This window comes from Oxyura jamaicensis, chromosome 20 (genome assembly GCF_011077185.1).
Source record: "Oxyura jamaicensis isolate SHBP4307 breed ruddy duck chromosome 20, BPBGC_Ojam_1.0, whole genome shotgun sequence".
NCBI classification, from domain to species: domain Eukaryota; kingdom Metazoa; phylum Chordata; class Aves; order Anseriformes; family Anatidae; genus Oxyura; species Oxyura jamaicensis.
In genome coordinates this window covers 3,760,835-3,788,491 of record NC_048912.1, presented here as the reverse complement: position 1 = coordinate 3,788,491, position 27,657 = coordinate 3,760,835, and the positions used below count along the sequence as shown (strand labels likewise).

General features: G+C 41.9%; 1 protein-coding gene across 13 annotated transcripts in view; it reads left to right on the top strand.

The window, feature by feature from the left end:
- PTPRT (protein tyrosine phosphatase receptor type T) overlaps positions 1-27,657 on the top strand; it is a 502,670-nt gene that overhangs the window by 408,699 nt on the left and 66,314 nt on the right. For 9 of the 13 annotated variants that reach the window (XM_035344293.1, XM_035344286.1, XM_035344283.1 and 6 more), the window contains exons 13-15: positions 4,550-4,586; positions 19,602-19,737; positions 25,916-25,981. In XM_035344293.1, coding sequence (XP_035200184.1) covers positions 4,550-4,586; positions 19,602-19,737; positions 25,916-25,981 — 239 coding nt within the window. The remainder of the gene's footprint in view (positions 1-4,549; positions 4,587-19,601; positions 19,738-25,915; positions 25,982-27,657) is intronic. The other 4 variants (XM_035344288.1, XM_035344287.1, XM_035344285.1 and 1 more) reach the window with 1 other exon arrangement.

The window sequence follows — 27,657 nt, the reverse complement described above, 5'->3', positions numbered from 1 at the left end:
AACAGTCGAACAGCTCTGAGGAGCTCGGAGTTCAGTGGGATTTCAGGTGTACAGTTTTGTCCAATGATGTTTACGGCTCCTTACTGTCATGTTGGGGCTTCTGGGGCAGAAATGAAGCAGCTGTGGATACACATCACTCTTTGTAAGCCCTTGTTTCCACATCCAGCTGGCCATCTTGGGCCAAAGGATGTGGGCCTGAGACTTTTCTTGGTAGTTGTGTTAGTTCTGTGAATAAAATCCTGTAATCAACCTCAGGTCTGGGAGACAAGGGTAATCAATGATCAACTAAATATGCTTGAAATAACTTTCTGTTGTAAATAATAAAAGTCCAGACCATTTTGTTAAAGCTCGCTTCTCCAAATAACAGACTAAAAATAGCTGGTAATTGGAAAGGCAATGCTAGGCTTAGCTTAGTCTCACGGAGAGCTAGCAGCTTCCTGGAGTTGGCAGTAGGAATTATAGGGGAGATCGTAGACCCTGCACAGATACGTACTCGTGATTGATTTTAAAGACAGCAAACAGCTGGCCTCGGTGGAATAAAAAAAGAAATGCGTGATGTAGAGCTCCTCTGAACTTGGGAAAAAAATGTTAAGAACAACACCACCAAAACTGATGAGGGTGTTCAGCGGCCAGAAGAGCGGTTCCTGTCCCCTGGGGAGCCCACAAGCACACTCAGTATGGGTCTGGGACTCGGGGTGCTGAAGCTGAGGCCAAGTGGGAGATCGGTAATTACCTGTGTGTGCACCAGCAGAAGTTCAAGTTACCTGTGTCCAGTGCGAGCTGCCTGATGAAACTAGTGCCCGGGGCAGGGCAGCGCTGAGCAGGATGTCTGGGGACAGCCGGTTCCACCCTGGTGCCAGCAGGTTCTCCCTCAGACAGGGAAGGCACTGCTTAACTAATGCAGGGTCGTAATAATAGGAAAGGAGAGGAAAAAAAAGTGGCTGTGAAAACAGATGGATGAAGAAGCTCTGCTTCTTTTATTGTTCATAGTCTGTAAACAGCAAGCTGTCATTTTAGAAGAAAAGAATAAAGTCATTTGGCCTTTTAGGTTGTGAAGATGCAGCTGTCACATAAACATATGTCCTGCTGCCCTCCTAGCCCTTGTCTGCAGAAAATTGTTCCCATCCAAACACTAAAGAGACAGAGGCAGAACTTATTATCATCCTGTGCACTTCAGTGAAAGGTGTATTTAGGAACCTGAGTAATTAGTAAATGGCATCAGCTCCCTCTCTTTGAAATGGAAAGAAACAAACTACATTAAAGGAATGAAAATTCAGAGTGATGCTAAAGCAGGCTCGTGGCATGGAGATCTGCGTGTCTGTGGGAGCTGCTGACAAAGACTGCTTACCCGGCTTCTCAGCACCATTTATGTCCTCTTCAGAGAGAGGGCTCATCCTAACAGTAGGTCCACGTCTGCCCTGCAGGAACAGGCCACCAGCACTTGCAAACACAGCCTTCATGTGCTGTATGTCCATGGTACGTGCACTCAAAAATTCAAGGTTCAGCCTTGAGTACAGGCACATTACAATCATGTCTTGTTGATATTAAAGTAAGTCCCAGAAAACTGACCCGTATAACTGTGTTATAGTAAACATACAGATAGCCAGAATGTGCAGCCAGCTTTCTGGATGTGAAGCAAGTTGGAAAAATGAGGGTCAGATCAAGAGATATAGGTTGTATCCACACAGGTGGAAATGAAATTGTTTTCTAATTCCAGGATGTCAGTTAAAATATGCTGACATTGTTCTCTTACTGCTTGAAAATGAAATGTCTGCGATTCCATAACCTGGCAGTGTCGTAGGGACAAAGTAGCGGTGATACCGGGACCTTCATTTGCATTATTCCCATGACTTAACCCATAATAGAAAGCAGGTGTCTTATGCCAGATATGTGGGATCTTGGGTCATCATTGAGATTGCTGTAGGCATGAGGCCTTGTAAAACTTCTGATATAATAAAATTGGATTTATGTATCCGAATGCTTGAAAGAACAGATGGATACAATCAAGAGACTGAAATGTGGGGAAATTTTTTTATTATCCCTTTATCATTATTTATCACGTAATGGCTTTAAGCCATCTGGATGGATTATTTATTCCTGTTTTGCTATTGGCTAAACAGAAGCATCTTTACTGTGAAGAGGTAAACACCTTGTCTGAATCAAGAAGAGTTTTTCAGAAAACAGATGTGATTATGGGAAAACGGTTTTACTGTTTTGAGATAAAAATGTGTTCTGTTTATTGGCAAAAGAGTTCAGACAGACAATTGTCAGTCCCAATCAAGGAAAAATACAGTGAATGGAAAGAGATCTCATTTTTTGTGAGGCACCAAAGAGGTGAGCAGCGGGTTACTCAATGAGGTGGTCAATGGAAATCAAAGGGCTAATCGGCCCTAATCAGGAATATGGGCTGAGCTCTGTTCTTCAGACTTGGCATCCCTGGTAGCTGGATGCCTGGTGTCTGCAGGTTTCTTTTATGTTTTCCTTCTCAGAAGACACAATTTGAAATAAATTTCTGAAGTCCAGATGTCTTGTTCCTCTGGCGATTGATTACCCTTGCTTTTGGCCGTGCCAGATCACTGTCTTCTAATAAGTGCGATTAGCTGTGCTAAATACACCAATTAGTCGATGTAAATGCAAACAGAACGCACTGCATCCTGTCTGCTCAAATTACCCTGTGGGAGGGTAATGTGCAGGAATAGGCACATGCTCAAATGAGATCAGTTACAGCATCACTGACAAGATTTCATTTTTTGTTTTCTCACCTCTTCTCCTCTCAGCATTGACAGGTTTCTCCAGCTTCTCATTGCACTTTGAAGCTAGCAGAACTCAATAGATACACAAGAAAATTGTCCACAACACAATGTGTGCAAGTGCCTACCGACTCTTAGACTGCGAAAAAATGCTATCTTGGTATTTATTATATTTATTTTATTTTTCATTACTGTTTTTCCAGGTCATCTTTACTCAGATTGCAAAGTACATCAGATCTGTCTTCTGATTCCCAGCATTATTTGCTGAGACTGTGCTCTGAAAATAAAGCTGTGTTTTTCCTGCTTCATATAACATCACTAGTAGTAAAGATTTTTGATTTCCAGAATAGCTGGCAGTTCAAGCTGGTTATACACGAGGCAGAGATGAACACAGAGCGAAGTTGTACAGCCGTATTGACTTTGCAGTGTCAACAGCTGTACAGGTTGTGTAGAGGAGCCCTTGTTGAGGGAGAAGAGAGGTCAGTGCACCAGAGATGCCTCCAGTTTGCTGGGACAAACAATAACTTAGTGCCTCACTGAGGGCTGTCTGGCTGGGAAAGAACATTTGTGAGGCTGCTTTTTGTGAGGAGGGCATGAAAAGAGGTCAGAGGAAATCGGTCTTGTGTTCCCCAGCGTGTGGGTCCTGCACTTCTCCCAGTCCTGTATGCAGTGTAAGCATGGGGAGAGCAGCACACTGGGCCTGCCCATTTCTGCTGGAGCTGAGGAGGGCCTGCTGCAGGAGCAGCTTCCCTCTCTGCAAGAACAAATTCAGACTTCGCGGTCTTCATCTTCCTGCTTGAGGCCGGAACAAGGTGCTCAGCAGTGCGCTTGCTAGGATGTTGTTCCCAGGACCCAGGCAGCATCCATATTAATGTAGTATTGTTCTGTACGGTAATTTATGCAGTATTCATTACACCTGAGACACGTACGGGAGCATGCAAAGGCATAAAGTGCTAAGAAGACCCAGCAGCAGATTCCTGCCTGCCAAAGTCAGGTTTTTATGCAAAGTAACACACTACGATGGCAATGGTGCGTTGGACAGAAGCAATCCATGCCAGAAAGTGATGCAGGATGGGGAGTCTGGGATACCAGAAAGGATTTCTTTTCAGTGGAGATGGCCTGAGAAGGCTGCTGAATTTGAGCTTTTAGTTAAGCCAAATAATACAGTGTTGCTGTTCAGATCCAAGCTCCTGTTTACACAGATCTGCGGGCTCTGAGGTGGATTGCACAAAAGCGTTGGGTTTTATCCCAGCTCTGCAATGAAAAACTGCAGTGGTTGGGGCTGTGTTTGAATGGCTCATTTGGCAGAACTAGCCATACAACATGCTGTTTTGCTTCACATACATATCAGAGAGCTGAAATATTCAAATGACTGTTTAGGTGTCTGTTTGCCATGTGTTTAAATAAATACCCAATTTGCAGTAATGGTGCATGAAAATTAGATGTACAGATGCATGTGCTTTTGACCCAAAGCTTGTCTGCCTATTACAGACCAGGTCATTTAGCTGGTAAATTCTATTAGTTAATCAGGCAGTTATGCAGGACCCATCACTCACACACTGAGTGTGGAAACACGTGTCACTCTAACTTCCCAACAGTTAGAGAAGCAGCTGCATGCGAGTCCATTAGGATGGAGTATTTTCTGCAACTCAAACTGTTGGTGGTATTTTCAGAGATGAAGTATTATAAAAATGCTTATTTGTTTTCGTACCTTTATATAAGGAATGTATGTTTGTAGCAGATGGGCAAATTACACGCCTTGATGTTTTCTTTTTTCTATTTTTTTTTTTTATTTTCAGGAAACAAAAATCAACTGTGTCCGGCTGGCAACGAAAGGTATGTGGGTCTCTTTTTTCTGCAAAGCACAATACCAGTAATATAAAAGCTGCAGTGGTGACACAACTTGATTACGGTTACTATTCATGGAGGAAGCCTATTATTATTCTTATTATCGGTATTTATTATTATTATTACTTTATTTTTGAAGGAAGATACTGAAGACCAAACGTGTTTCCAGAGCCACTTCACTCTATGTGTAGACTCCGTTATTTTTGAAGACAGGGTATCTCTCTCTGGTTCCTCCTTTCCCTTGTTCTATCGACAGCTTTCCTGCCCCGAGGACCATTCTTGCTATTGGCAGAATGTGACTGAAAAAGCTTCTGTTTAATTCCGTTCTCTCCGTAACTGCATAAAGTAGATAAGTAAAAGAAGATCTCATGTAAGCCTGACTTTTAATAGGTTTTGAAAATCCTGACCTTGAACACAGCAGGGCACAATTCTTATATCACACCATTTTCATGGTATAATTCAGCTAACTCATAGAGCACATTTCTTATTTTCATTGCATTAAGTTCAGAATAGACCTAGCGTTATCACTGAGCAAACCAGATACAAGTGATTTGGCAAAACGTTGTTAAGATGCAATGCTTTGATCCCCAGGCTGCTTCATAAGGCGTAGCTCTTGGGGGACCAATGGTGACAATGTCTGGGTTACTTCTTGGAGTTTAGAGAGGCTTTTAACAACTCTTCTAAGGACTTCAAAATCACCCCAGGGAACACTTTGCCAGCAAAGGTGTCGGTAAGGCAATTTACTTGTAACACAAACAGAGTAGCTGTAAAAAGACTTCCTCAACACTTACCAAGTCTTAAAATGAGTCGTAAGGAAATTGTAGGATAATTACCATGGGCCATGCTAGAGGGAGCTCTCCATTTCCCAAACTCGGGAATGTATCTTGTGCTCTCACTTCTTTTTGTTGTAATGTGGAAGAACCATTCCTGCCTGGGGGGTATTTCTAGAGTTAAATAAATAAAAATGGGCAGGAACCCACGGTCCTTTTCCCTAAGAGGCACCACCCTATTTCACCCTCCACTCTTCATTCTTCTCCCTCCTGCCTTGTTGCAATTACAGGAGTCAATTCTAGGTAATTTCTCCCATTCACTTCTATTTCTGCACTGACTGAGGAGTCGGGAGGGATCAGAGGAGCCCCAGCTAAGAGCTGCTGCGTAGCAGCAGGGCATTTTCTGTCTTGATGTGGAGCCACTGCCCAGTGCACTCCTGAAGGCCGCGTGTCGGGGTGCAGGCACTGCGTGGGGTTCCCACCTGTGCAGCTGCAATCGGTGCTGAGACCTGGTGCTGCAGACTGGGGGGGGGGCTGTAAGCGGTTGTGTCACTGCTGAAAGCCAAGGAGGATGAGCAATTTCTGCCCTCTCTCCCTTTCATTTATGGCTCTGGTGGTCCCTATATCCTCCTGTTTCCTCTTTAGAAGTTCCTCATAAAATCTTCCTTTAATTTCTCTGGGTTACAGACATTTTGTGGGTCTCAGTCTCCTGTCCATTCTCCCTTGGTTTTTGTGGTCTATGGGTAGTGGCGTGACCATTTGGGGCATTTAATTTTGGCTTTCTGGTGGTAGAAAGATAAAGAGCAGGAGTGAGTAAAGGCTGGGTGAAAAGAGTTTGCCCAGGGTTTTCCCAGAGCATGCCTGAAGGTCTCTTCATGAGCTCAGAGAAACTGGTTTATTCATTTTTAGAAACCTGTGACTTCTCCCACTTCAGTGGTTGCTATTTTTGGAGTTGGTGGATGAATGTTGTCACGTTAACAGAAAAGATACTTGCTTTATGATTATTGTTCAAATGAAAGAAAAAAAACACTACATAGCTTGATAGCTTGAAAAGTTCCATTTTTAAGCAATCTTTTGATTTGCACTGTGTGATTTGGGTACTTCAGACAAGGCTCACTTAAGTGTTTGACCCTGAACTAACTTCTGCTAATGGATTTAATTTTCATTAACCTGTTAGGTCATGAAGAAGAGTCAGCAAGCTACCCTTATTCTATTGTTTCCGACTGATGGCTCGTTTTAAAAAACGATTTCTTACTAATATTTATTTGATAAGAAAAATAAGAGAGATGGGCAGAGCCTGAGGATGCCTAGAGTTTTTTGGTTATCTTATTATTCTTCAGGATTTTTCTTGATTGACATGAGTGGGGAAAGGACAAAAATTACGGTAGCTCTAGTGTTTATTACTGTCTCGATGGACGTGGCTTTTGATTTATAGGCACATCTTGTTTCTTTGTATGTGGAGTGTGGAAGATTCTGTAGAAATCTCTACACTCCCTGTCCTTGCTCTGAGTGTGGCAATTTTGTATTTCTTAATGGCTGACCGTTAACAAGGACACTGGAATGTAGCTGTGGCTAATTTTATGCCAGTTTTGGCTTTCCAAACTCACAGTGCTGGCTGCAGCACACAGGCAACACAGCACCACAGGCAGATTTATAGCCTTAATAATTTAACAGCCCATTAACAGTCCATTGCTGGCAGCTGAACAGTAGCTAAACAATGGTTCTGTGGTTTGTGGATTTTCCATAATTTAAGATTTTTATATGTCATGGGGCTGTATTCCATCCTTATATCAACTCTGTATGAACAGAAGGGCTCGCCACTCAGCATCCAAACCCCTGCAGAGGGGTTTTGTATCTGCCCTGTCTCTACTGGGGTGGAGAAACAGAGGAACTCACAAAGCTATAATTACACGGTGATGTGACCGAGGACTGAGAGTGGGGATGTTCTAGCTGACCTACTCTGTCTGTGATGTCTTCTGTCTACTCATTAGGTTGATTATCTTTAATAGCATTGCCCTGTATTTACCTTCATTTGCATTGCTGTCTCTGAGGAATGAGCGACCTTGTGTTGTCCCTGAACAAAATGATCAGAGCTGCTAGCGAAGATACCCAGTGGTGTCTTCAGTAAGAGGCAAGAAGAAGAAACTTTTTGGAGTCAGGCTGAAATGAACTAGGCTAATCTCAGCATTGACAGCTCTAAAGCTCCACTTGGACTTTGTACAAGAGAAAATGAATAGTTTGGTTTTTTTTTGTTTTTTTTTTGTTTGCTTGTTTTTGTTTGCTTGTTCTTCAAATTGATGCAAGAAAACAGGCACATACTACTGGTGCCAAATTAAAAGTTCATTTCTGGCTATTGGCGTAGTTTTTTTTCCATTCCTAGATGTTTGCCACCCCAGTAGCTCCATTAGTGTTAGTGAAATGGGTTCTGATTCACACCAGTAACAGGAAGACAAGAATCAAGTCATGTGTAAGCGTGGCAAGTATTCTCCTGAAGTGCTGGATTAGCAAGGGCAAGAAACATGAGTGTGGGAGTAATTAAGCAATAAAAAGTGTTAGGCAGTGTGTTGCAGGGGGATTGCAACACATCTTGGGTGTTGCTGCAAGGCACCTGCTCAGAAGCTGAGGAGCTTTAATTACTCGAGAAGCACGCGAGGCTGTTCCGTTGCCACTACTTCAGCAGGCTGAGAGGCAATTTGCTTTGTATGTCCCATTGCCTCAAGACTAATAAAATGGATTTAGACAACTCTTTTGAAGTGTTCTAGTCCATTAAAGAGTTTTTGGATGTTTCCCACTTTGTCCTCCTCCTGTGTTGTGTTGCTGAGATGTCATTTTCACCACAGACTGCTCAGATCAACCCCTACTCAGCTCAGCTCAGCTCCACACAGGAGCTACTTCTCATCTGTCATGGGGTGCCCTCTTCTGCAGGTTTTTCCTGCATGCTGCTCCTTGTGAGATGAACTTGATCCTCATGGGCCCAGGAAAGATCTCTCAGATCTTTGTGTGTTGGCTTCAGCGTCAGGGAGGGTGTCAGCATTTCAGAGCACGAGGTCATGGCACCAGTAGTGCACCCTCCGGAGCAGAGCTGGTGAGTGCCCAGGCAGGCAGGTGCATGGATTGAGCTCGTTTCCTCCCGTTGGGCATCTCGGTACGAGTGGCTGATGTCAGTGGAAGGGGCCAGTGGCAGAGACTTGTCATCAGCCTTTGCTGTAGTGACATTCGACGGTCCATCAGAAAGCTCCGTGTTTGTCCAGCCTGTGTAGCCATTTCATGTTTTGCCAGTGAGTTTACAACCCACAAGCAATATTAACCTTTTGTGTCTACATACGTGTTTAATTTCAGTTTTGTTGGTCTCAGATTTCTGACCACTTCCAGCCATAAACATCTCTCCTCAGATGGGCTACTTTTCTTTTTAAATTACTGGAGCAATGTCATCTTTCATAGCATTAGTCACTTGGATGCATATCATTAGCATAAAACAATCTTTAAAAATAACCTTATAATTAAATTCCAATTTATTAGCGCTCTGCCATACAATTTGCATTCAACCTGTTTGTCTATTAATTTTGCCATTTGGTTTCCTTGATGGCATTTATTTTAATACGTCCCATTCTTTCTGAAATAACTTACTCGTTCTCTTTGTTTTAAAACAACATATTTATATTGACACTTTATTAGAGAAAATTGCAACCTCTTACCAAAGAGAGCGATTACCTCTTGTATTCTTAAAGTGCATTAAATTACTTTTGCAGTGTAATTGAAACGAAGGCAGAGGGCTCATTAATGGTTTCTTATCTCTTGATATTTCTTTTTTTTAAAAAAAAAATTGTGAGTTCTTGCAAATGAACGAATGGAAATTTAATAACCATTATGAGGTACATTTTTTTTTTCCTTTTTTTTTATTTTTTTATTTATTTTTTCTTGTGCATGCTGCCTGGGAACAGTTTTGCTTGTTCTTAGCAGTAATAGGTAGGTAGGCAAGAGACAACCACACGAAGCCCGCCCAGCCTCTTGAGCACAGGTGATTATCAGCTCAGGGAAAGGAAGACTGCTGATCTTCCAGCAGTCTGAGCAGCTTCCTGACTTCTCGTTTCGTATTTTGTTTGCATGGGAAAATGCTTTTAAAATTATTCAATCTATGCTATAAAGGGAGCTTTCCCTTATGCAGCACTTCTGCACTGATGTGCATCAGATGACACCTGAGCAGAGGGTCAGCTGGGGACCCAGGCTGCACGTAAACCTTCACATGAGCATCTGAGCGTGGTTGAAGAGGCCCGGGGATCCCTTGCTGGCCCTCTGCAGAGGCTGAGCATCTCCCTGTGTGTGCGTGGGGATGATCTAGCATTTCTGCATCAAAATAGCTACTGCATTTTGTGGGGCTGCTGCTTACACTTAGGCTTCAACAGCCTGGTCCTGCTGTTGAAGAGGTGATGACAGGAGAATGAAGGCTTGATTCTGTAAGTCCTTCTCATACAAACTTCTGCAGGAATCAGAGACCTCGTGGAATCGAGCCTCAGTAGCATGGTATAAAGCTCATTCACAGAAACGGAGACTCTCAGAGCTTCTTGAGGGTTTTGCAGTTTGAATTTGATGGTCTGTGTGTCCTAAACTTGCCTCGTAGTGCATAACACTGGAACCAGTACCACTGCTTCACCCCAGAAAGTGTCATTCCAGAAAAGAAACGCATCAGCTTGCAGAAACAGTTTCTGCTGCTTAAACTTGATAGGCATAGGATGACATGCTGGGACATTATGGAGTTCTGTGTGATTAATGTAAAGGGATGGGAAAGGAGGGGTGTTCTTTCAACATGGGGATGGATTATGTTTTTGTATGAATGTTCCTCTTCCAGTGCTGCATGGTTATCCCTCTGTATAGGTACACACGTATATGACTTCATTACTCCACAATTAATTTACACATAAGGGTGGCTGTGATGAGAATGGGGCAAAAAGGTACTGGAATTACTCTGAAGTTCAATTGCTTTTAAGATTAAGATAAATGTTCCTGCTTTTTTGTAGTGGATTAAAACCAGCAAAAGGGAACTGCCTTGACGATGAGTGTGTAGCAATCTTGAGACCTTGGACATGAGCCTGAGTCTGAAAGGTGACCAATTAAATCATAGAAGAATAAAAGTGCAAAAAATTGGAAAATTTAGGAGGACAAAAATCCTACTGTACCCAATTTTGCTGCATATGAGAGCTGTTTCTTAATAGCTTTTGTTTCCTCCAATTTAAGAGGGCTCATTTTTTTTCTGAAATATATTCTAGTTTTGTAGACAGATAATGTATTTTTTAAACAGATCTAATCCCACTTCAAATCTGTTTGTTACTGCATTTTGTCTTATCATACACTGCAATGTTATTCCTCTGACAGGTTTATTCTGTTTTGTGCTATTTATTTCAGTTTCATCACACTTTTTAAGTTGTAGGCATGAAAATGTGTGTTTTTTTCTGTAACCCTGAGAAAGTTTCAGCCTTCTAAAAGTTATTTTTTTAGCTTAAGTTCATGTATCACTCTAATTAATTGTTAATAACAGACACACTTATGTTGCTCTTACTGAAAAATATTCCCTGCTGGGAAGACAAATCAAACTTCCTGGCATTTTGATGCCCATTCAACTAGTGAGCATCTTTACTTTCATCAAATTTGATACCGAGACTGACACAGAGGGATTTAAAATTTCTGTTCTGGGGGCATCCTTAACCCAGGGAGCTAATGAACCAGCTTCACTTAATGAGTGAAGAAACTGGTGCAGAACTGGATGAGGCCACGAGTGAACTGAGTCTGGTAACTGTGGCCCAGTTTCTCGAGGACGTTGTCTATTCCAGAGCTTTGTGGTGCTGACAGACCCCAAATCTAGGGCTCCACGATTAAAATAAATGGTGGGAAGGGAGAGGCTGAAAGACAGGCACAGTGTTTAAGGTAAGATTTGGAACAGATTAGCAACAACAGACTGTGGAAAACATCACCTCTGTAATTGAAAGCGTCCACTGCTGGGAGATACTCAGAGCTGTTCCAGCAAAGAAGGGTTTTCAGGATAAAAGTGGTTATTGGAGCGGGAGCCAAGTCCTCCTGGAATCAGCGCAGGCATGGATTTACCTGGGGTGCCCTGGGGGCTGTTGTCCCCTTTCAGCAAGACTGCCTGGTGAGAAGGGATGCTGTTAGCCCTGTGTCGTGGCTGTGGCTGGTGGGCCAGACACTCAAACCTTTGTTTGCAGCTGAACCACTAGCCAGGCAAAAGAGGAGAAAAAGGCATTAAAAACAAGGAGAAAAAGCTGGGCATTAAAACCAGAAGTGATGGGCAAATCAGGAAGGATTTGGTTTTAAACGCAGGAAGCAATGGATGATGACTTGCTTGTGAAATTCAAGTATTCTTTCCCTCTCTGTCTAAATGTCCCCTGAAGCCTCCTGCACAGGGCCTGAATGATGGGGTGGAGGTGGGGGAGCTGAGCATGGAGGAACAGGAGGAGGGGGGCCCTGTTTCATAAGACAATGGTGTTGCATGTTCCTAACCCTCATGGGTTTCCATCACCCTAGTGTGGGGTGGTTGGTATTTCTTCTGCATTTCCGTATATGTGGAGATGCTTTGGAAGCAGCTGAAACATGACACGAACAGCGGCTGCTGCTCAGGTACTATGGATCATTTAAAAAGGTTTTCATGAGCAATTATTGTTGTCAGTGTTCTTAAATAGCATTTTCAAAGGCATGACAAACCCAAGGCTATTACAGTTAGATTATGTTTCTTTTTCCTTAAATAGATTTCTCAGCCCATCTTCAGAATCAGGTTATTATTAACGCAGTAGCTTCTCAGTTTCTTCCAGGAACTGGACATTTAAAAAACTACACAGTAGCATCAGGATAGGTGACAATGCCATAGAAGTGGTATGTGTGGAACAGACCATTTCTTAATACCACTGTAGACAGAAAATAAAAATCTTCATTCAAGACATGTCTGAAAGTGCAGCTTCAACAAAGTACAAAGCGGCGAAGTACAGAAGGTTTCCCAGTATTTCATGCAGCACACGTAGAGTGTGTATATGCAGACTCCCTAATGCATTGCCTACACGACTCCCTTTTTACTGTAAAACGGCGAGTATCCTCCTTTGCATGCTGCTCAGTCTGCTTGTGGGTGAGGTGTTATCGGCACAGGTTTTGTAGGCCACCGTGGTGCTTAAAGCACCTTTGACCAGCCGGGCTCAGAGGTGGCCCGATTTCAGCGTTCATTATATACCCACCTCTGGACTTTGCTCGCTGTTTTTGTAATTTCTGCAGCTGGTCTGGCTGTGGATTTTTAATGATCACCATGATGAGAGCAGAGTAGGTGCTTAACGGGAACTGGCTGGTGCAAAGGTTAATTAGTTGTTATTCGTAGAGTGTGATGTCTGTTACACATCCATGACATCGTCATGCACGGTAATGTTTTTGTCTGTATCGGTCAAAAGATTGATCTCTCTCCTCTCTGTGTATATAAGAACATACAAAAATTAAGTCACGTCTGTAAATTTGGACTTCTGGAACATCTACTTTTTTTTTTTTTCTTTTTTTTTTTTCCATTTTTATAATTGAAAGCTGAATTTTAAATAGCTCTGCAAAGGTGGAGAGTTAAAATGGAAATGTGCTATCACCCTCTGAACCATCACATCACTTGTAGACATCGCAACGGCTGCTCTTTATCCAAGCTCTTCTTTCAAGTAAACGTAGTAACCTTTCTCATTCTTGGGGCCATATATCTGCCTTTAGCACAAATTAAGTGCTTCTATTCTGAAGAGAGAGGAAGAAAACAGAAGGAGAGAAGAAAAGCCTTTGTGGTGGATTTGCCTGGAATCTCTAGAATCAATTATTCTCTTACTGCTGTTTTTAATTCTCATTCAGTTTAGTAACACTAATCTTGATTCCTCGCTGTGTGTTTACCCTCATCCTCCTACAGATTCAACCTGTATGCCTGATAATCCCTCATATAAATTCAGGTCTGTCTTTCTCTCCAAGACTGCTTTGTTTTGTTGCTCTCTCCACTTATAATATGGTTGAAAGCTTTTGGCTCTCATCATTCTTTCCACTCCTTTTGAGCTTCTTAAAAGAAATGAGAATGTCTCATTGTAATCGTAAGCTAGAGTGAGTAGGCCTGTGCTGTTTGCAGTCTTCAGTAACTGGAGGTGGAAGACTGGCATAGTGACGTGATGTCTAGTGATCGTGTTGGGGGTGTTCCTTTTTGATGAATTGCAACAAGCAAAGCTGCAGCTGAAGTAGAATCTGTCTTAGAATCATAGAATAATTAGGGTTGGAAAAGCCCTCCAAGATCATCTGGTCCAACCCTCCCCCTACCACTAAAGTCACCCAGTAACCCATATCCCCAAGCACCACATCCAACCTCTCCTTGAACACCCCCAGGGACGGTGACTCCACCACCTCCCTGGGCAACCCGTCCCAATGCCTGACCACTCTTTCTAAGAAATGTCTCCTCATTTCCAACCTGAACCTCCCCTGGCACAACTTGAGGCCGTTCCCTGTGTCCTATCTCTGGTTACCTGTGAGCAGAGGCCGACCCCCAGCTCCCCACAGCTTCCTTTCAGGCAGTTGCAGAGAGCAACGAGGTCTGCCCTGAGCCTCCAGCCCAAACACCCCCAGTTCCCTCAGCCGCTCCTCACAGGGCTCATGTCCCAGGCCCTTCACCAGCTTCGTAGCTCTCTGGACACGCTCCATCTCACTTTGGTCCCTTACAATACGCAGAAGCACCGGCACTGCGGGTAGCTCCTCATTCCAGTGCTCAGATGGGTCTGGGCCTGACACAGCCCATGAATGAGGCAGCCAGAGCAGAGGTCTAGCTAGCAGGTATTCTTCATCGAGACAGGGAATGGTGCCCTTCCACCTTTGTCTCAATGTTATTGTTAGAGGTATCTGGCTATCTGAGATGGTGTTGCAGAGGTTAGATATAATCTGGATCTGAAAACAGGGGAAAACATTTGTACGTGTGGAGATGCTTTAATAATTTGTAGGTGCCTTGCATAGAAAGTGCCATGAAAAGAAAGAAAAAGAAAATGGAATCATGTTTACAAGTGATTTGAGAATAACTGTCTTTTGAAAATCAGCCTCTAGGTCTATTAAGAAATTTTACATTCAGCATGCTGCCAAGACATTATATGCTGCAAAGAAATTACTCTGATTAATTGAGCAGCTCATTTGAACTCGTAATGACTTTTAACCCGTTATTTTTCATTAATTTTTCTGGGTTAATTATTGCTTTGAAGTAATTTTTCTGATTAGTTTTTGTTTCAAGAGTGACTTTCTGCCCAGAGGAGTTATATCCTTTGTTGTTACAACTTTGAGACCAAGCGTGGTCATTGCTAGGCTTACTTGCCCCTGCATTATTTACACGTGCTCTGCCCTGTTGGTTGGTTGGTTGGTTCGTTTACCCCCAGGTGTTTGACCCAACTGTCCCATGCCATTTCATTTGCTTTCTCTCCTACTCTTGCTGTGGTCTCAGATACTTCTCCTTCCTATGCAGTGGTGCTGCTGCTGATTGTGGTACCACTTCCATTGTGGGACTTTGTTCTTTATGCCCGCACCAGTTGGAAATTTGACTTAACTACCAGTCTTTTCCTCCTGCCTCTGGCTTTTTTGAATTATTTTCCCTGCCAGTTACGTTTTTAATGCAATCTTGTAATTGCTGCTTTAAATAATGTTTCACATCAGAGTCTGTGAAATAGGCTTTATAGAAGAAATGTGTATTATCAGTCCTGCTTAGCTGTATACACTTAATAATCTTTCTTTCCTAGGTGTTCTTAGTATGCCACCTCTGCAGAGAGGGTCACTTTATATCTTGCGGCTTATTGTTTTCAAACAATATATCTGTCCCCAACTTGCTAGGTGAAAGATTGCCACTGTGTCTTCTTTCACTTAGCTGCCATTTCTGTTTCTCCCTTATTTTTTTCCTTTCCTCTGTGCGAGGTTGTGTGGTCTGATAGCCCTGTCACAGTGTGTCGGTTCAGAAATGTCAGTCCTCAGCTCTGCTGTGTGATACCAAAGGCATATCCTTAATCTTTCCAGATCTGTAAAGTAGATAGTGTAATTTATTACTTACCTTGCATGAGCATTAAGAGGGTTTAAAGTAGATAGGAATTTCACTCTAGAAATGTATAATGCTACAAATGAATACTTGCTGCTTAGGGGAAGCTTTTTCACTTTCGAGCATAGAAGGGCATAGTCTCCTCTTCAATTATTACTGACAAAAACTTGAATTTCTGCTGTTGGAATCACTTGCAAGCCATTGTCCAGCTCAAAGTAGCTAAACATGTCAGCTCTTCCTTGCGGACAGAAACACTTTCAGCTGAAGAAACCTTCTGAAAGATCTAACTCTGGAATACGAACGGCAGCTCTCTCCACTGGAATTCATTTTGGATTTCAAAATTCCTGTCCTTAAGTTATCAGCCGCAACAGTTCCGGCTTTAATCATGATCTGAAGCAAGGGGGAATTTAAAAAACTGTGAAAGCCCCAAGAATCTGGCACAACATCAAACCATTTTTTCAGTCGTTGCACCTTACTGAAATAGTGTGGGATTCAGGTATCTCTGTATCCACAGCAGCACAGCCAGATTAGACGTTGGGTGCCTGTGAGCGGATTACTGAAGCTGTCCCTGCTCGATGAACCATAAACCTGACTTCTAGTGGGTTGGTGAGCGCATGTGAAGAGCGCATTTGCTCCTGCTCTGCTCTCTGCACCTCTGCAGTGTCACAAGAACAGTATCTCCCATGAATACATGGCTTATATCGTGTTCTGTCTACAGGATGTTGGATCTCTTTATGAGAATCCTGAAAGGGTTAAAAAAACAAAGCAAATTAGATCTGTGTGGAAGGACTATGATCTTCAAATAGCTCTGAACACATAACGGAGTGCTGGGTGAATGATGATACCTGTGAAAGTTAGATTTATGGCACTGACCAAGCTTTAAGGACAGTGCATTTTGTACAGTACATGAATGTACATAAAAAGCAATTAAACGTAAATCCCTGAAAGTAGTAACTTGGTCAGGTAGATAATGCACAGATAGGGAGTCAAGGGAGCTGTGGTCTTCGCTTCTCTGTCTGTCTTCTATCATTTGCCTTCCTTATTGAGAAAGCAGGCTTAGGGCAGAAAATTGTCCTACTTCATGCTAGTGCACCGTAATGGGGTCCTGACCCTAGTGGGAGCCTCTGGGTGCCACTGAAATGCGCACAGTAATAACAGTAGTGACCTGTTCCATCTATATCCTATTATACCGGTATCCAGCTTCAGTTACGAGGAACAATTTATCCTTGGAAATGTGGTGGAAGTCACCGCTAGAAGCTGTGGTTATAGGGTGTTTTTGTTTCTTTTTTTTGTCCGCTTTTGATATGAGCAGTATATAAACACTGCTTTTCAGAAAGAAAATTGCACTTAAAGACATTTGTATGAAACAGAGCAGTTTTTATGGGCTCCTGTGCTCTGAAGATTTCAGGTCTGCATGCATGCCTGTAAAGGAGAAGCAAAACTGAATTCTAAACTATTACTGTCAGGAGCAGCAGAAGTTATCTTCTGCAACTGCACTAACAGCTCGTAGACCTCCTGCTCCCAGGATAGAAACGTTCTGCTTGCCCACAGCTGGTGGTGGTGCAGGTGGGAGTACAAGCCACCATAGCAGATTTAGGCATCTACAAGAAAATTATGCCGGAACGGCAGGAAAACAGTGGACTTCGTGGGATTGCTTCATTGTGCAAAGATTTAAGAGCTGAGGCTCAGGAATTCATTTACCCTGTCATATTATCAATTCCGAGGCACTATCAGCTAAGACAACTTACAAATGGTTGGACTAGTAGCCTAAAGGAATTGTTGGCCTTTGCCAGGATGGATAGGAAGAGTTACATAGAAGATTCAAGTGAATCAGTCACTACAGTGTGTAGGTGTCAGGATGGATAATGAGCCTTTATTCTCTTTCTAGATCTGTAGTAGTCTGCAAGGGGAAGAGAAATATCAAATAAAAACGTGCTCACCACACATTGCCTGTAGTAATAAGCAACAGCCTGGCAGAATCAAACCAATCCAGGGAATTAGAGGATGGAGTTGACAGCACATTCTGATTTTATTTTTTTTTATAACATGGCTCACAATTCATGAGGGCATTCAGATGGGATGAAAAAAAGAAGGGGGTGGGTCTGACTGTGCTGTTTGGTAGAAAGCCATTCTCCAACACCTATCATTTAGGGTCATAGGAGTAACTGCGACTCGAGTGAAGGGTAATTTGGAGTACTTCTTATTTGCACATCAAACAAACACTTTCAGCCATTTTCAGGATAAAAATTGCACCTTTATCACTTGTTTTGTTATGCGATAGTGTCAGGATTGCTTGTGTGATGGCATATAGCTCAATTCTTGGACAGATTTGTTCTAAGACATGTTGCCAAACAAAGATGGTAATACGCAGCTGATATGCTATTTTATTTTCATGCTCAGAAGTCCTTTTAGTATATTTTAGATATGTACATAGAAGTTACTGGTGAACTCTTAACTGAATGGGAAAATTGGTGGACACAGCAGAGCAGTACAGCTGTCAGGGACAAAAAGCTGAAAATTACACGTGCGCTTCAAACAGCAAAGGCAATTTTTGCTTTGTAAATTTTGTGTTTTCCTGTGGCAAACTAGATTAACAGCTTAGCTTTAGGAAAACTGAAATCATTCCTTTATCACTGCATGTGGTGTGTTTTCCTGTTTTGCATTTATTGTGTCATTGTTCCATATTTACCCTTCAAAATAAGATGAGAGGAGCCTATAATACATCATTCAAGAGCTGATCCTCATCCAAGGAAGTCCATCAGCTTAGGCCCTACTCAGAACATACTGGAAAGCCCTAAATGACATGATTTGATCATGCTCACCATTGGGTGACCTTTGCAAACAGAGGTCTTTTAAACCACACATAGATTAACAAGTGACAAATGGGCAAAAAATACAAAGTGCAGTGAGGCTTTCTATCTACTGTGTCACCAAAATACGGACTCGGTTGAATATCCTTCCCACAAACAACTGACTGCATGGACAGAAGTGATTCAGCTTTTCCAGAAGGTCAGCAACACTGCTGTGAAAAGAGCAAAACATTACTGTCTTCTAGTGACAACACTGTTTTCACCTTTTATTGCCTTTTCTTACAATGTATGAACTGTGGAGGAAGATGTGGCTGAATCCAGCAGCAAAGGTGAAGCCCAAGATAAGGCTGTGATCGCATGTAAAATGAATTCATTTAACTCCATCCAATGCAAATGTGGTATTTTTAGTAGTAGTTAAGTGTGTTAGGAATGTAATAAAAAGAGGCTAAGTCAATCTTTAGAATAGCCACAACTCAAATCTTGCAGGGCTTTCAAAATCAAGCTCTGTGGTTTAAGCTGTATCTGGGAAAATTCTGTGCAGCAAGCCGCGATGTCTGTAAAGCTAAGGGATGTTACAAGCACCGTGTTGAGTGGTCCCAGCAAAGGGGCAGAGGGTGGCATTGTGCTCGGCCCAGTTACTGCACGGGCTAAGGACCACTGAAGTTAGATCATAACAAGTAAAAGAAGAAATGCTTTGCAAATCATGTTTCTAAGTACACTTTATTTTTAGGTGTGTAGGATGTTCTGTTTTAAAAAATTGAGGTAGAAATTTTATTGCATTGCCCGGGCCACAGAACCCACGCACAGAATATATTAGATGATGTGGAGGTTGCTCTGTGTGCTGGATTAATGCTTATTACGTGTATAATTGGAGTTGTATGTTTATACAAGCCAGGCCCTCGGTAGAGAGAGAAATACAAATGTGTTCTGGTTTTAGGAGAAAAGGTTTCTGCAAATAGTAGTATGGGATATATAACTGGAAACTCACATTCAGTATTTTGATGAGTAAGGACTGCAACTTGACTTAAGCTGCTTGGGATGAAAATTATAACTGCTATTAATCCTTCTGCTTCTGGGTGTATGCTGAAAGCATCAGAACATTAAATTCCCCCAAACAGTATAATATTGGAAAATATTAGTCCGTTGCTTTACATGGGTTTTTTATACCCTACCACTGCTCTGAAATATCTGGCATTAGCTGTTATTAAAGGCAAAAAGTTAGGTTAGAAGGTCTATTGCAATTTAATTGCAAATATATTTTTAGGTTTTCAAATGAATATGAAAACTGAATCATGGCAAGATTATTATTTTTTTTTACAAGTTCTCTTTTTATCTTCTTCTTCCTTTCCCTCCATCTTTTAAGGAGCTTCCACCCAGAATTCCAATGCAGTGGAACCCGAAAAGCAAGTCGACAGCACAGTGAAAATGGCCGGAGTTATAGCTGGGCTTCTGATGTTTGTTATCATCCTCTTAGGAGCAATGCTTACCATCAAGAGAAGGTGAGTTTCTGCTTTGCCTCCATCTTGGCCCTCCTGGCTAGAGTGCTGCTATTTTAATAACAGCAACAAGTTTGGCAGACATAAATCGTTCCATTTGTATTACGGGGGGCAGCACTTAACATATATTTATGTAGTACCACCACTAAAGTTGCAGTCCCAGAAGAGATGCCCGTTCTGCCAGATACTTTATCACAACAAAAGAATGGTTGGTAGTCCAGAGAGCTAATGATCTAAAGAGAAGGGACGGCAGATGAAAATGCAGGGACAAGTACAAAGACATAATGAGCCAGTATGAGCAGGCATATGAGCCCAGCACAGCTGTGCTCTAACGGAAGAGAAGAATTCTTTCTTAACAGCCAGGAAAAGTAATGTCTAAAAATGATATGATCGGGGGTCTTGTTCCCAAGCAAATCTTGATGAGATGCATTTCCAGACAGCGACTCCTTTGTGGCCAGTGTTCAGCTGGAATATTATATGTTGCAAAGGCTTAGAAGTCCTTAGAAGAGTTAGATTTAGTTTATACGAGGATGAAACTTTAAAAAAATCGTGTATGGTAATGAAATTCCTTCAAACAGTTCATTTCATGTGATTTTCTGTGCACCATTTGCACTTACGCTTTGTAGAAGGCCATTGTAGCAGTTACTATTTGAAGAGCTCCACATTTACAGTGCAATACACTGATTCAGCAAACCACTTAGGCAAGAGATTTTCTTAAGAAAAGGATGCATTCTGTATGAATTTTTACCAATTACATTCTGAGGTGAATTGTACTTTTTCAACAGCAATTTGATTCTGCATGAAACGTGAGCTTGCTAGCCTGGCGGCCCCTTGCCTAGGGAGCAGGTAGTGTTACACGTGAGAGCCTTGATGATGTTGTTTGGTCTGCTGCAAGGAGTGAGGCTTGACAAAACAAAACTGCTCCTCTAAGATCTCTTATCTCTATGACAGACAGTCACACGTATTAGCCAAACAAAAATAGGAGTAGCAGTTAAATCTAGGTGTGATCTCCTCTATAATAATCCAGGGCACACATACAAATGGAATAATTTTATGATACAGATGCTGGAGTGGAGGGCTGGTGTTCCCAAGGTCCTTGGGAGGCTGGAGAAATGGCCTGGTTGGAACCTTGCAAGGTGTAGGAAAGGCAAAGGCCTGCATCAGGGATGGAGCAGCTCCACACAACAGTACGGGATGGGGTGACCAGAAGGCAGGCTTGCAGAAAAGGGCCTGGAGGTTTTGGTGGACAAGTGGCACACAAGTCAGCAGCGTGCCCTTGGAGGCAGCCAGCTGGGCAGCGTTAGCAAGAGTGTAGGCAGCAGGGTGAGGCAAGGGATTATTCTCTTGCTTGCTGCTGGTGAGGTTGCTCTGGTTGTACTTGTGTCAGGTTTGGGGAACCTCACTACAAGGGTGCAAATCTAGAGGAGGGCTACCAGAAAGGCTGGGAGTTGGAGATTCTCCATCCTGAGAGAAGTTCAAAATTTGGCTTGGACAAAGCCATGAGGGGCTTCCTGTAAGGGAAACTGGTTTCAGCAGAAGGTAGGACTAGATTACCTTTGAGTGGCCTTTCCAAGTGATGTGATTCTGTGCTTTTTCAAAACTGATCGCATACGTACTGACTACTGTCAATTTCTATTGAATTAAATGGAGGTGTGGATGTCCTACATTTTGAATCCAATTTTCATTGTGTGCAAACACTTGTGATTTTGTGGACAGATGTGCATGCATTTTGTAGTCCTGTCTACTGCAGGTTTACAGGATAGAGGTCTCTGATTCCAGTCTCCCAGGAGCTTTTCAGTTCATAAGCAGAGAAAATCTGTTATCTCCAATTAAAAACAAACAAAAATCAGAAAACTGGTTTCAGGAAAAATTGACCTGGCTTTCTGGTGATACCCAGCTCTTATCCATTCCTGTTACCTTCCTAAACACTCCTTAAGAAAAGCTTCCTTTACAGTTTAAAAGGGAAGACTTACAAGGAAAGCTGTCATGATGTGCAGAGTAATGCCACATCTGAACATCCTGGTGTGTTTCACAAGCTATTAAGAGTTGATAACATCTTTCATTTCTGTCCCACAATGTGTTATTATTGTAAATCATGTATATCGCTGGGCAGAAAAGAAATGATGATTTTTTATGACGACCAGAAATTCATTATTTGAGAACAGTCTTTCTTATGGTGCAGCCTGCCAAAAGCTAAGTCAGAGAGGTGAGGACACTCTAAGGAGTCCCCACGCTCCCCCCTTCTGAATGCAAATAGGCAAAACCACTGCAGTCTGTAGCTCTGCCTGCTTGCTGTCATTTGTGAAGTTACCCACTGGAATAAACACTATTATAAGAAATAATCTGGCTCATCGACTTTAAAACCGTTTCCCACTTAGAAGCTATAACACTGCGTGGAGAGGTTTGGGAGGCTTGTGCTCTCAAGGTCTGCGTCGCGTTCCTCCACATCACTGATGAACCTGCTGATTGTATCGGTTCTGGGTTTCCCTCGAATGGGCACCACCTCAAATTGAGACTTGGAGCTGCGTGTGGGCAAGCGTTCCCTGAAGATTAGCTTAAGCCTGCCAGGCTTATTTTGTCTGTAACCTGATGTGGTTTGGGGCTGGATTTTATAAAAGGAAAGGCCGCTTCGGGCCACAGATTCATCTGAATTTCTGGAGGAACACAACAGAAAAGTTGTACTCTGAGAGAACAGCTTAACAACAGAATTGTTCTTTTTCTATTTTACAAGGAGAAGTGTTAGGAGCTTAAGCTCTGGCATTCGATTTTTGCATTAACCTTACTTGATAAGATTCCCTTTTCAGTTCACTGAGGCTAATGTCTCTGTGTACGAGACAGTGTTGTCTTGCAAGGCAACAATGCAGAAAAATAATTTAATTAGACAGATTTGAGGCATTTTCTTCAAGTGGAGCTGGAAAATATCACAGTGGCATTTGTTCATGGTTCAGGACATTATAGTTCTTTGGTAGTAGACACAGACATGGATGTCCTGAGTGAAGTGGTTAGCTTACCAGTACAAAGGCCGATGGAAGGGGAGAGATTAGAAGAGGAGGAAGCACTGAGAAGGAAACTGATCTGAGATTAGGATTGGACAGATCATCAGAAAGTGTGGGACACCTCAAATCAATATATTTTTTGAGCCTTTTGTATGTAATTTGGTAGTAAATGTTTCAGTAGAATGCATTTCAAAATCTCGAGCAACCGGGGAATTTCTGGGAGCTGCCAATATTTCATGGGGTTTAGTCAGACATGTGAAGCTAAATTAAGCCAGCCAGAATGTTTATACAGTGGACAATTTGGGTTTGATTTTTGCATGTGTTGTCTGAAGCGTTTTAGCTGAACCCTGGGATCACATAGTCTGCTACGTGTTGCATGTGTGTATATCTACATTGAAAATCTGTGTATGTACATAGAGTTCTTTTTTAAAAAATGCCTGTCCTACAGTATTTAAAATTAAAATCATGAACTAAATTTGTTTTCCTGGATTTGGGGACCCGCTGGCTACATGATTTCCATTTTTGCAGCTCCAATATCACCATATGTATACGGGCATACAAATTCCTGCAGTGTAATTGAGCCTGCTAATTTCCAGCCCGCGAGCTGGTTATCATTTGAACAGGCCCACTTCCTTTCATGAACAGATAGATACAGAATACCTTGAAATACTTTATTGTTGTTGTATCAAGGTATTGCTAATACTCTAAGGAGCTTGTTTGTCTGTACTTAATATTAATTAAACATATTTGTGCAAGAGATTATATCGGACCGGTTAGTAAAAAACATGATGAAACAAGAAAAACGAGGCATTTGTATACCTCTTTGTGGAGGAAATACCCTTTGACTGTGCACCCCAGAAGGATTAGATTTTGGTCAATTCTGATTTCATCTGGACAGCCTTAACTCCTCTGTAATCGTGACTTGCATTTCCCTGGAGTAAAGGATGTGACACTTTTCAGGCTTGTGTGTTTGAGTGGACAAAGTCTCTACTGACCCCTTTAAGTATAAGGCTGAATAAATTGGATCAGACAGCCTGTCACGGATGCACTGTAAATACATTTCTTTAAACTGCTGTTGGTAGCAAAAAAGGAGATTTGGGGCTATGTAGGGTCTAGGATTAGTGCCTTCTATGAAAATTTAGCTCCTTATTCTTGATTAGGATTTAGATTGTTACCTTTAATTAAGTAAGACTCAAGAGCCTCTTGAGCAGAACACATCCAAGCTATAGGATGGAATTAGTGTAGGGATATTTGCACATTCAGAGACCCCTGTACTTTCTGTGTCCCTACTGAAGACAGCTGGTAGGCAGGCTCTTCAGCTTGTGTTGTACATTCTAGGATCAAGTCATGTTTTCAGTGATCCCTAATTCTGACCAGTTTTAACAGCTTTGAAATATTCTCCACAAAGTCCTTATCCTAGGTTGCGTGTTGTGGGAGAATTTGAGCCAAAATGGCATGTCCAGTTCCAAAATAAAAACCTCTTTTTGTTTGTCTTCCTCTATTTCCTGTCCTTATGGAATAAATCTTACATAGCTTTCCTCTGCAGCCTTGAGAGATACGCAGCTTTTTATCAAGAAGTGGGTCTCGTGCGATCACACATGCCCGGTGGCTGAGCATGAGAAAAGCAAAAAGTACAGCGAGATGTTCAACAGAGATTGCAGCTGGGAGGGCTCTGTGAAAACTGACCCTGCTGTAGCTGAGGAGTTTAATTAAGGAATATTTTGGGGTGTGTAGGGGGGGGTGTTCAGCTGTGCGGGCTCTCATTGTCCACATCCTGGTGGTTTTCTTCTTGCTTAGAGGTTCAGAGGAGCTCAGAACTACACAGTGTAGCTCAGTGGCAATCGCTATACCGTAACTGATGCATTGCTGTCACATGCAGAATTTCTGAGTTTCAGGGGATTCTGGCATTAGGTTATCAATATGTTTGGGTGTATCTTGGACTCAGTCATTCAAGTAAGTTGGGATTTATCAGGAATCTGACCTGAATTTCAGGTCTATAGCAAGAGCCACCACCACAGACTGTGTCATTTCAGTGTAATCCTCCCATACATCTGTAGTCAGCTGTCTCTTCTCAGGGCAAACCTCTTCATGGGACAACAGACTGGGAATGTATGAGGAAATGGGGCAGGTTGTATTTTTAACAACAACAAGAGAAATGCCAACCGTGCAAGTTGTGATATGCTCAGTCAGTGCATAGCAAAGAGAACGGTTGTGCCCAGAGAGTAACCCTGCTGAATCTAGCTTCCACGTGTGCTTATGAAAGTTGTATTCGGAGCAACCATAAAAGCAAACACTTGAATCATATGTCTATACTTGTAAGCATTTCCTAATATTTGTAGTCCTTTGAAGTCCCTTCAAAGATGGGACTTCAAAATTATGTAAAAGGTTGAATTTTGTTTCTCATTGTTTTTCTCCATCTTGACTGTGACTGCCACTGTTGAGGCTGCCTGGTGCCTTGCTGTTAATCTGTAATAACATGTATGCTATATCTGTTGCAAAAGAGCATTTTCAGAGAAGCTCTTCTTAAATTATAAAATGGGAAGACATCACCGTTAAGTTGTAACTGGTTGGCAAGACTCATTTTATGTTGCTGTGTAAAAATGTTCTGAAATCACAGTGATGCAGAAAGCTAATACGTAACCCAAGTGATCATCTATAAATATGTAGTGGTGTTTGAATTGTTAATGATCTATTTGCATTTTAGACTTTGGAGCTTTGTTTATCATTGCACAATTTGTTCGTTCTCTAACCATTCTGAAATGGAGATATTTTTACATTACCATTTTACTACTTGTTATTTAATTGATAGCACTTAGGTAATCCTTTCCATTCCAAAAATCTCAAAGCACTTTATAGGCAAAGGTAAGTCTCATTATCTGTGTTACTGACATGGCAAAGTTGAGGAAGAAATTGGTGAAGGGATTCATTCATGTGTGTGATGTGAGTCAGTAGCAGAACGGGAAATGCACCCGTGTGCTCTGTCTTCAGTTTGGCATACATTCCTCATGACCATACACCTCCTGAAAAATGTGTAGAAAAATAAGTAGCTCAGTACCAGTGGCAGCACAAATACTTCGTATTTTCTTTTAATAATAATAATAAATAAATAATAAAATAATAAAAAAATAATAAAAAAGAGATCATATAAATCTAATTATGTATTCTTCTTTCTTTTTCCTATTTTGGATATTTTGTTCATCTGACTGGCCATCAATATTTAGAAGAAATGCATACTCCTACTCCTATTACTTGTAAGTACCTAGCTGGGAACAATGCTTCTTGAGCATGCTCACTGTGGTAATTTTGTGCTTTGTTGTATTCTTTTATCACTTTTTTAACCATTTCATCTTGTCTTTCCAGCAGCTTGTGTTTTATTTTTCTTTCATGCTACTGTATTTTTCCTGTTTCACCATTTCATCTTTAACTATGCCTGCAGATACATAAACATCCATAGGTTTGTCAGTTATGATTTATATATGTTCAAGTCCTAGTAAACAAATACAGAATGTCCCAATTACATCTTTTTTAAATGTCCATTTAGCCAGACTGCAGGGAAATTCACACCTGAAAGGGAATACAAGTATTTTTAAAATGTAAGGTTTCTGGCAATTAGGACTTGATGTTACCTCGGCCAATATCCCTGTTCCTGGAGCTGCCAAGTTCTGAGTGCCAGTTTAGACCTGTGGATGATGAAGCAGTTCAGATTTTCAGATCTAAATCACCTGTCCTGTCCTAATGACAATGCTGCATAATTAGGGCAGTTAAGGCACATGAAAATGCTTCACACACCAGTACTTTCTGGAGCCATCTGTTGCCTAAAGGTTGAAGGGCTGGAAAGTAATCAGGGCCACGCTGTTTCTGCCACGATAACAATTGTCTGAATATCAGGAGGAAAACTGGGATGATATGAAGGAGTCCTGAAGAATTGAGTTGAATGCCTTTGCTGTCACCAGAGAGTTGGGAGAGATGGAGAAGGCAACTGTTACTGCTGAGATAAACAGGTCTCCTCTCCATCTCTCACCACCATCAGCCATATTGTCCTCAAAAGCAGAAACCTGCCTGACTTTCTAGGGCTCTAGCATAGACAAAGCTGTCAAAAGGGCCATGTGTGTTTTGCCGGGGCCTCTGAGCCTGCCACCCTGGAGCCTTCTCCTTTGGCTGTTTCTGCAGTTCATCTTTGTCTTGATCTCGTGCCTTTATCCCGTGAATTCATCTGGAAGCTGTTCAGTAGGCCAGTGAAATGAATGCATTTATGTTCTACCATTTTAGTGGAGGTTGACTTCTTATTCATGAGAGTCAAATTGATACCCGTCCTAAGAACAGGGCAAAGAAGTATTAGGATCCCTATTCACCTGTTAGAGTGGTTTTGCTTCTCAATGACCCATCAGGAAGTAATTGAAAGAGGAACATTTATTCCTTGCTAAGTTTGTAAGGACCCAAAAGACACCCTAGTGACACTTGAATTTGTCCAGGTACATAACTGTGAATGTGGAGTAACCCCATTTTCTCTAGATTCCACACTAGTTCACCAAGAATACAATTTGACCACAAATGGAAAGATTCCAACAGAGGTTTAACTTAGTGTTAAAGTAGAGGACATTTTAGCATGTAGGTGCTACTAGCTAGTTGCGTTTCTTGCTACAGCCTTTCCACGTTTCCCATAAATATCAAAAAAGTTCCATCTGCGCTGTTTTACTGTTATTCCCTCACAACCAGTCAGCACCACTGCCTGAAAAATGCAATCCCTGTTTTACCATTACAGTTTGGTCCTTTTTCCGCAGGCAGTATATGGTCAGAATGTTTTCTGCCTTAATTATATTTTGAGATTTGTGCCTTTAAAAACATGAATCAACTTCAGAGCCCTATATGACCCCTTTTTACAAGTGCACCACAATGTTGCTTTAGGTAGTCAGCTGAGGATTACTCT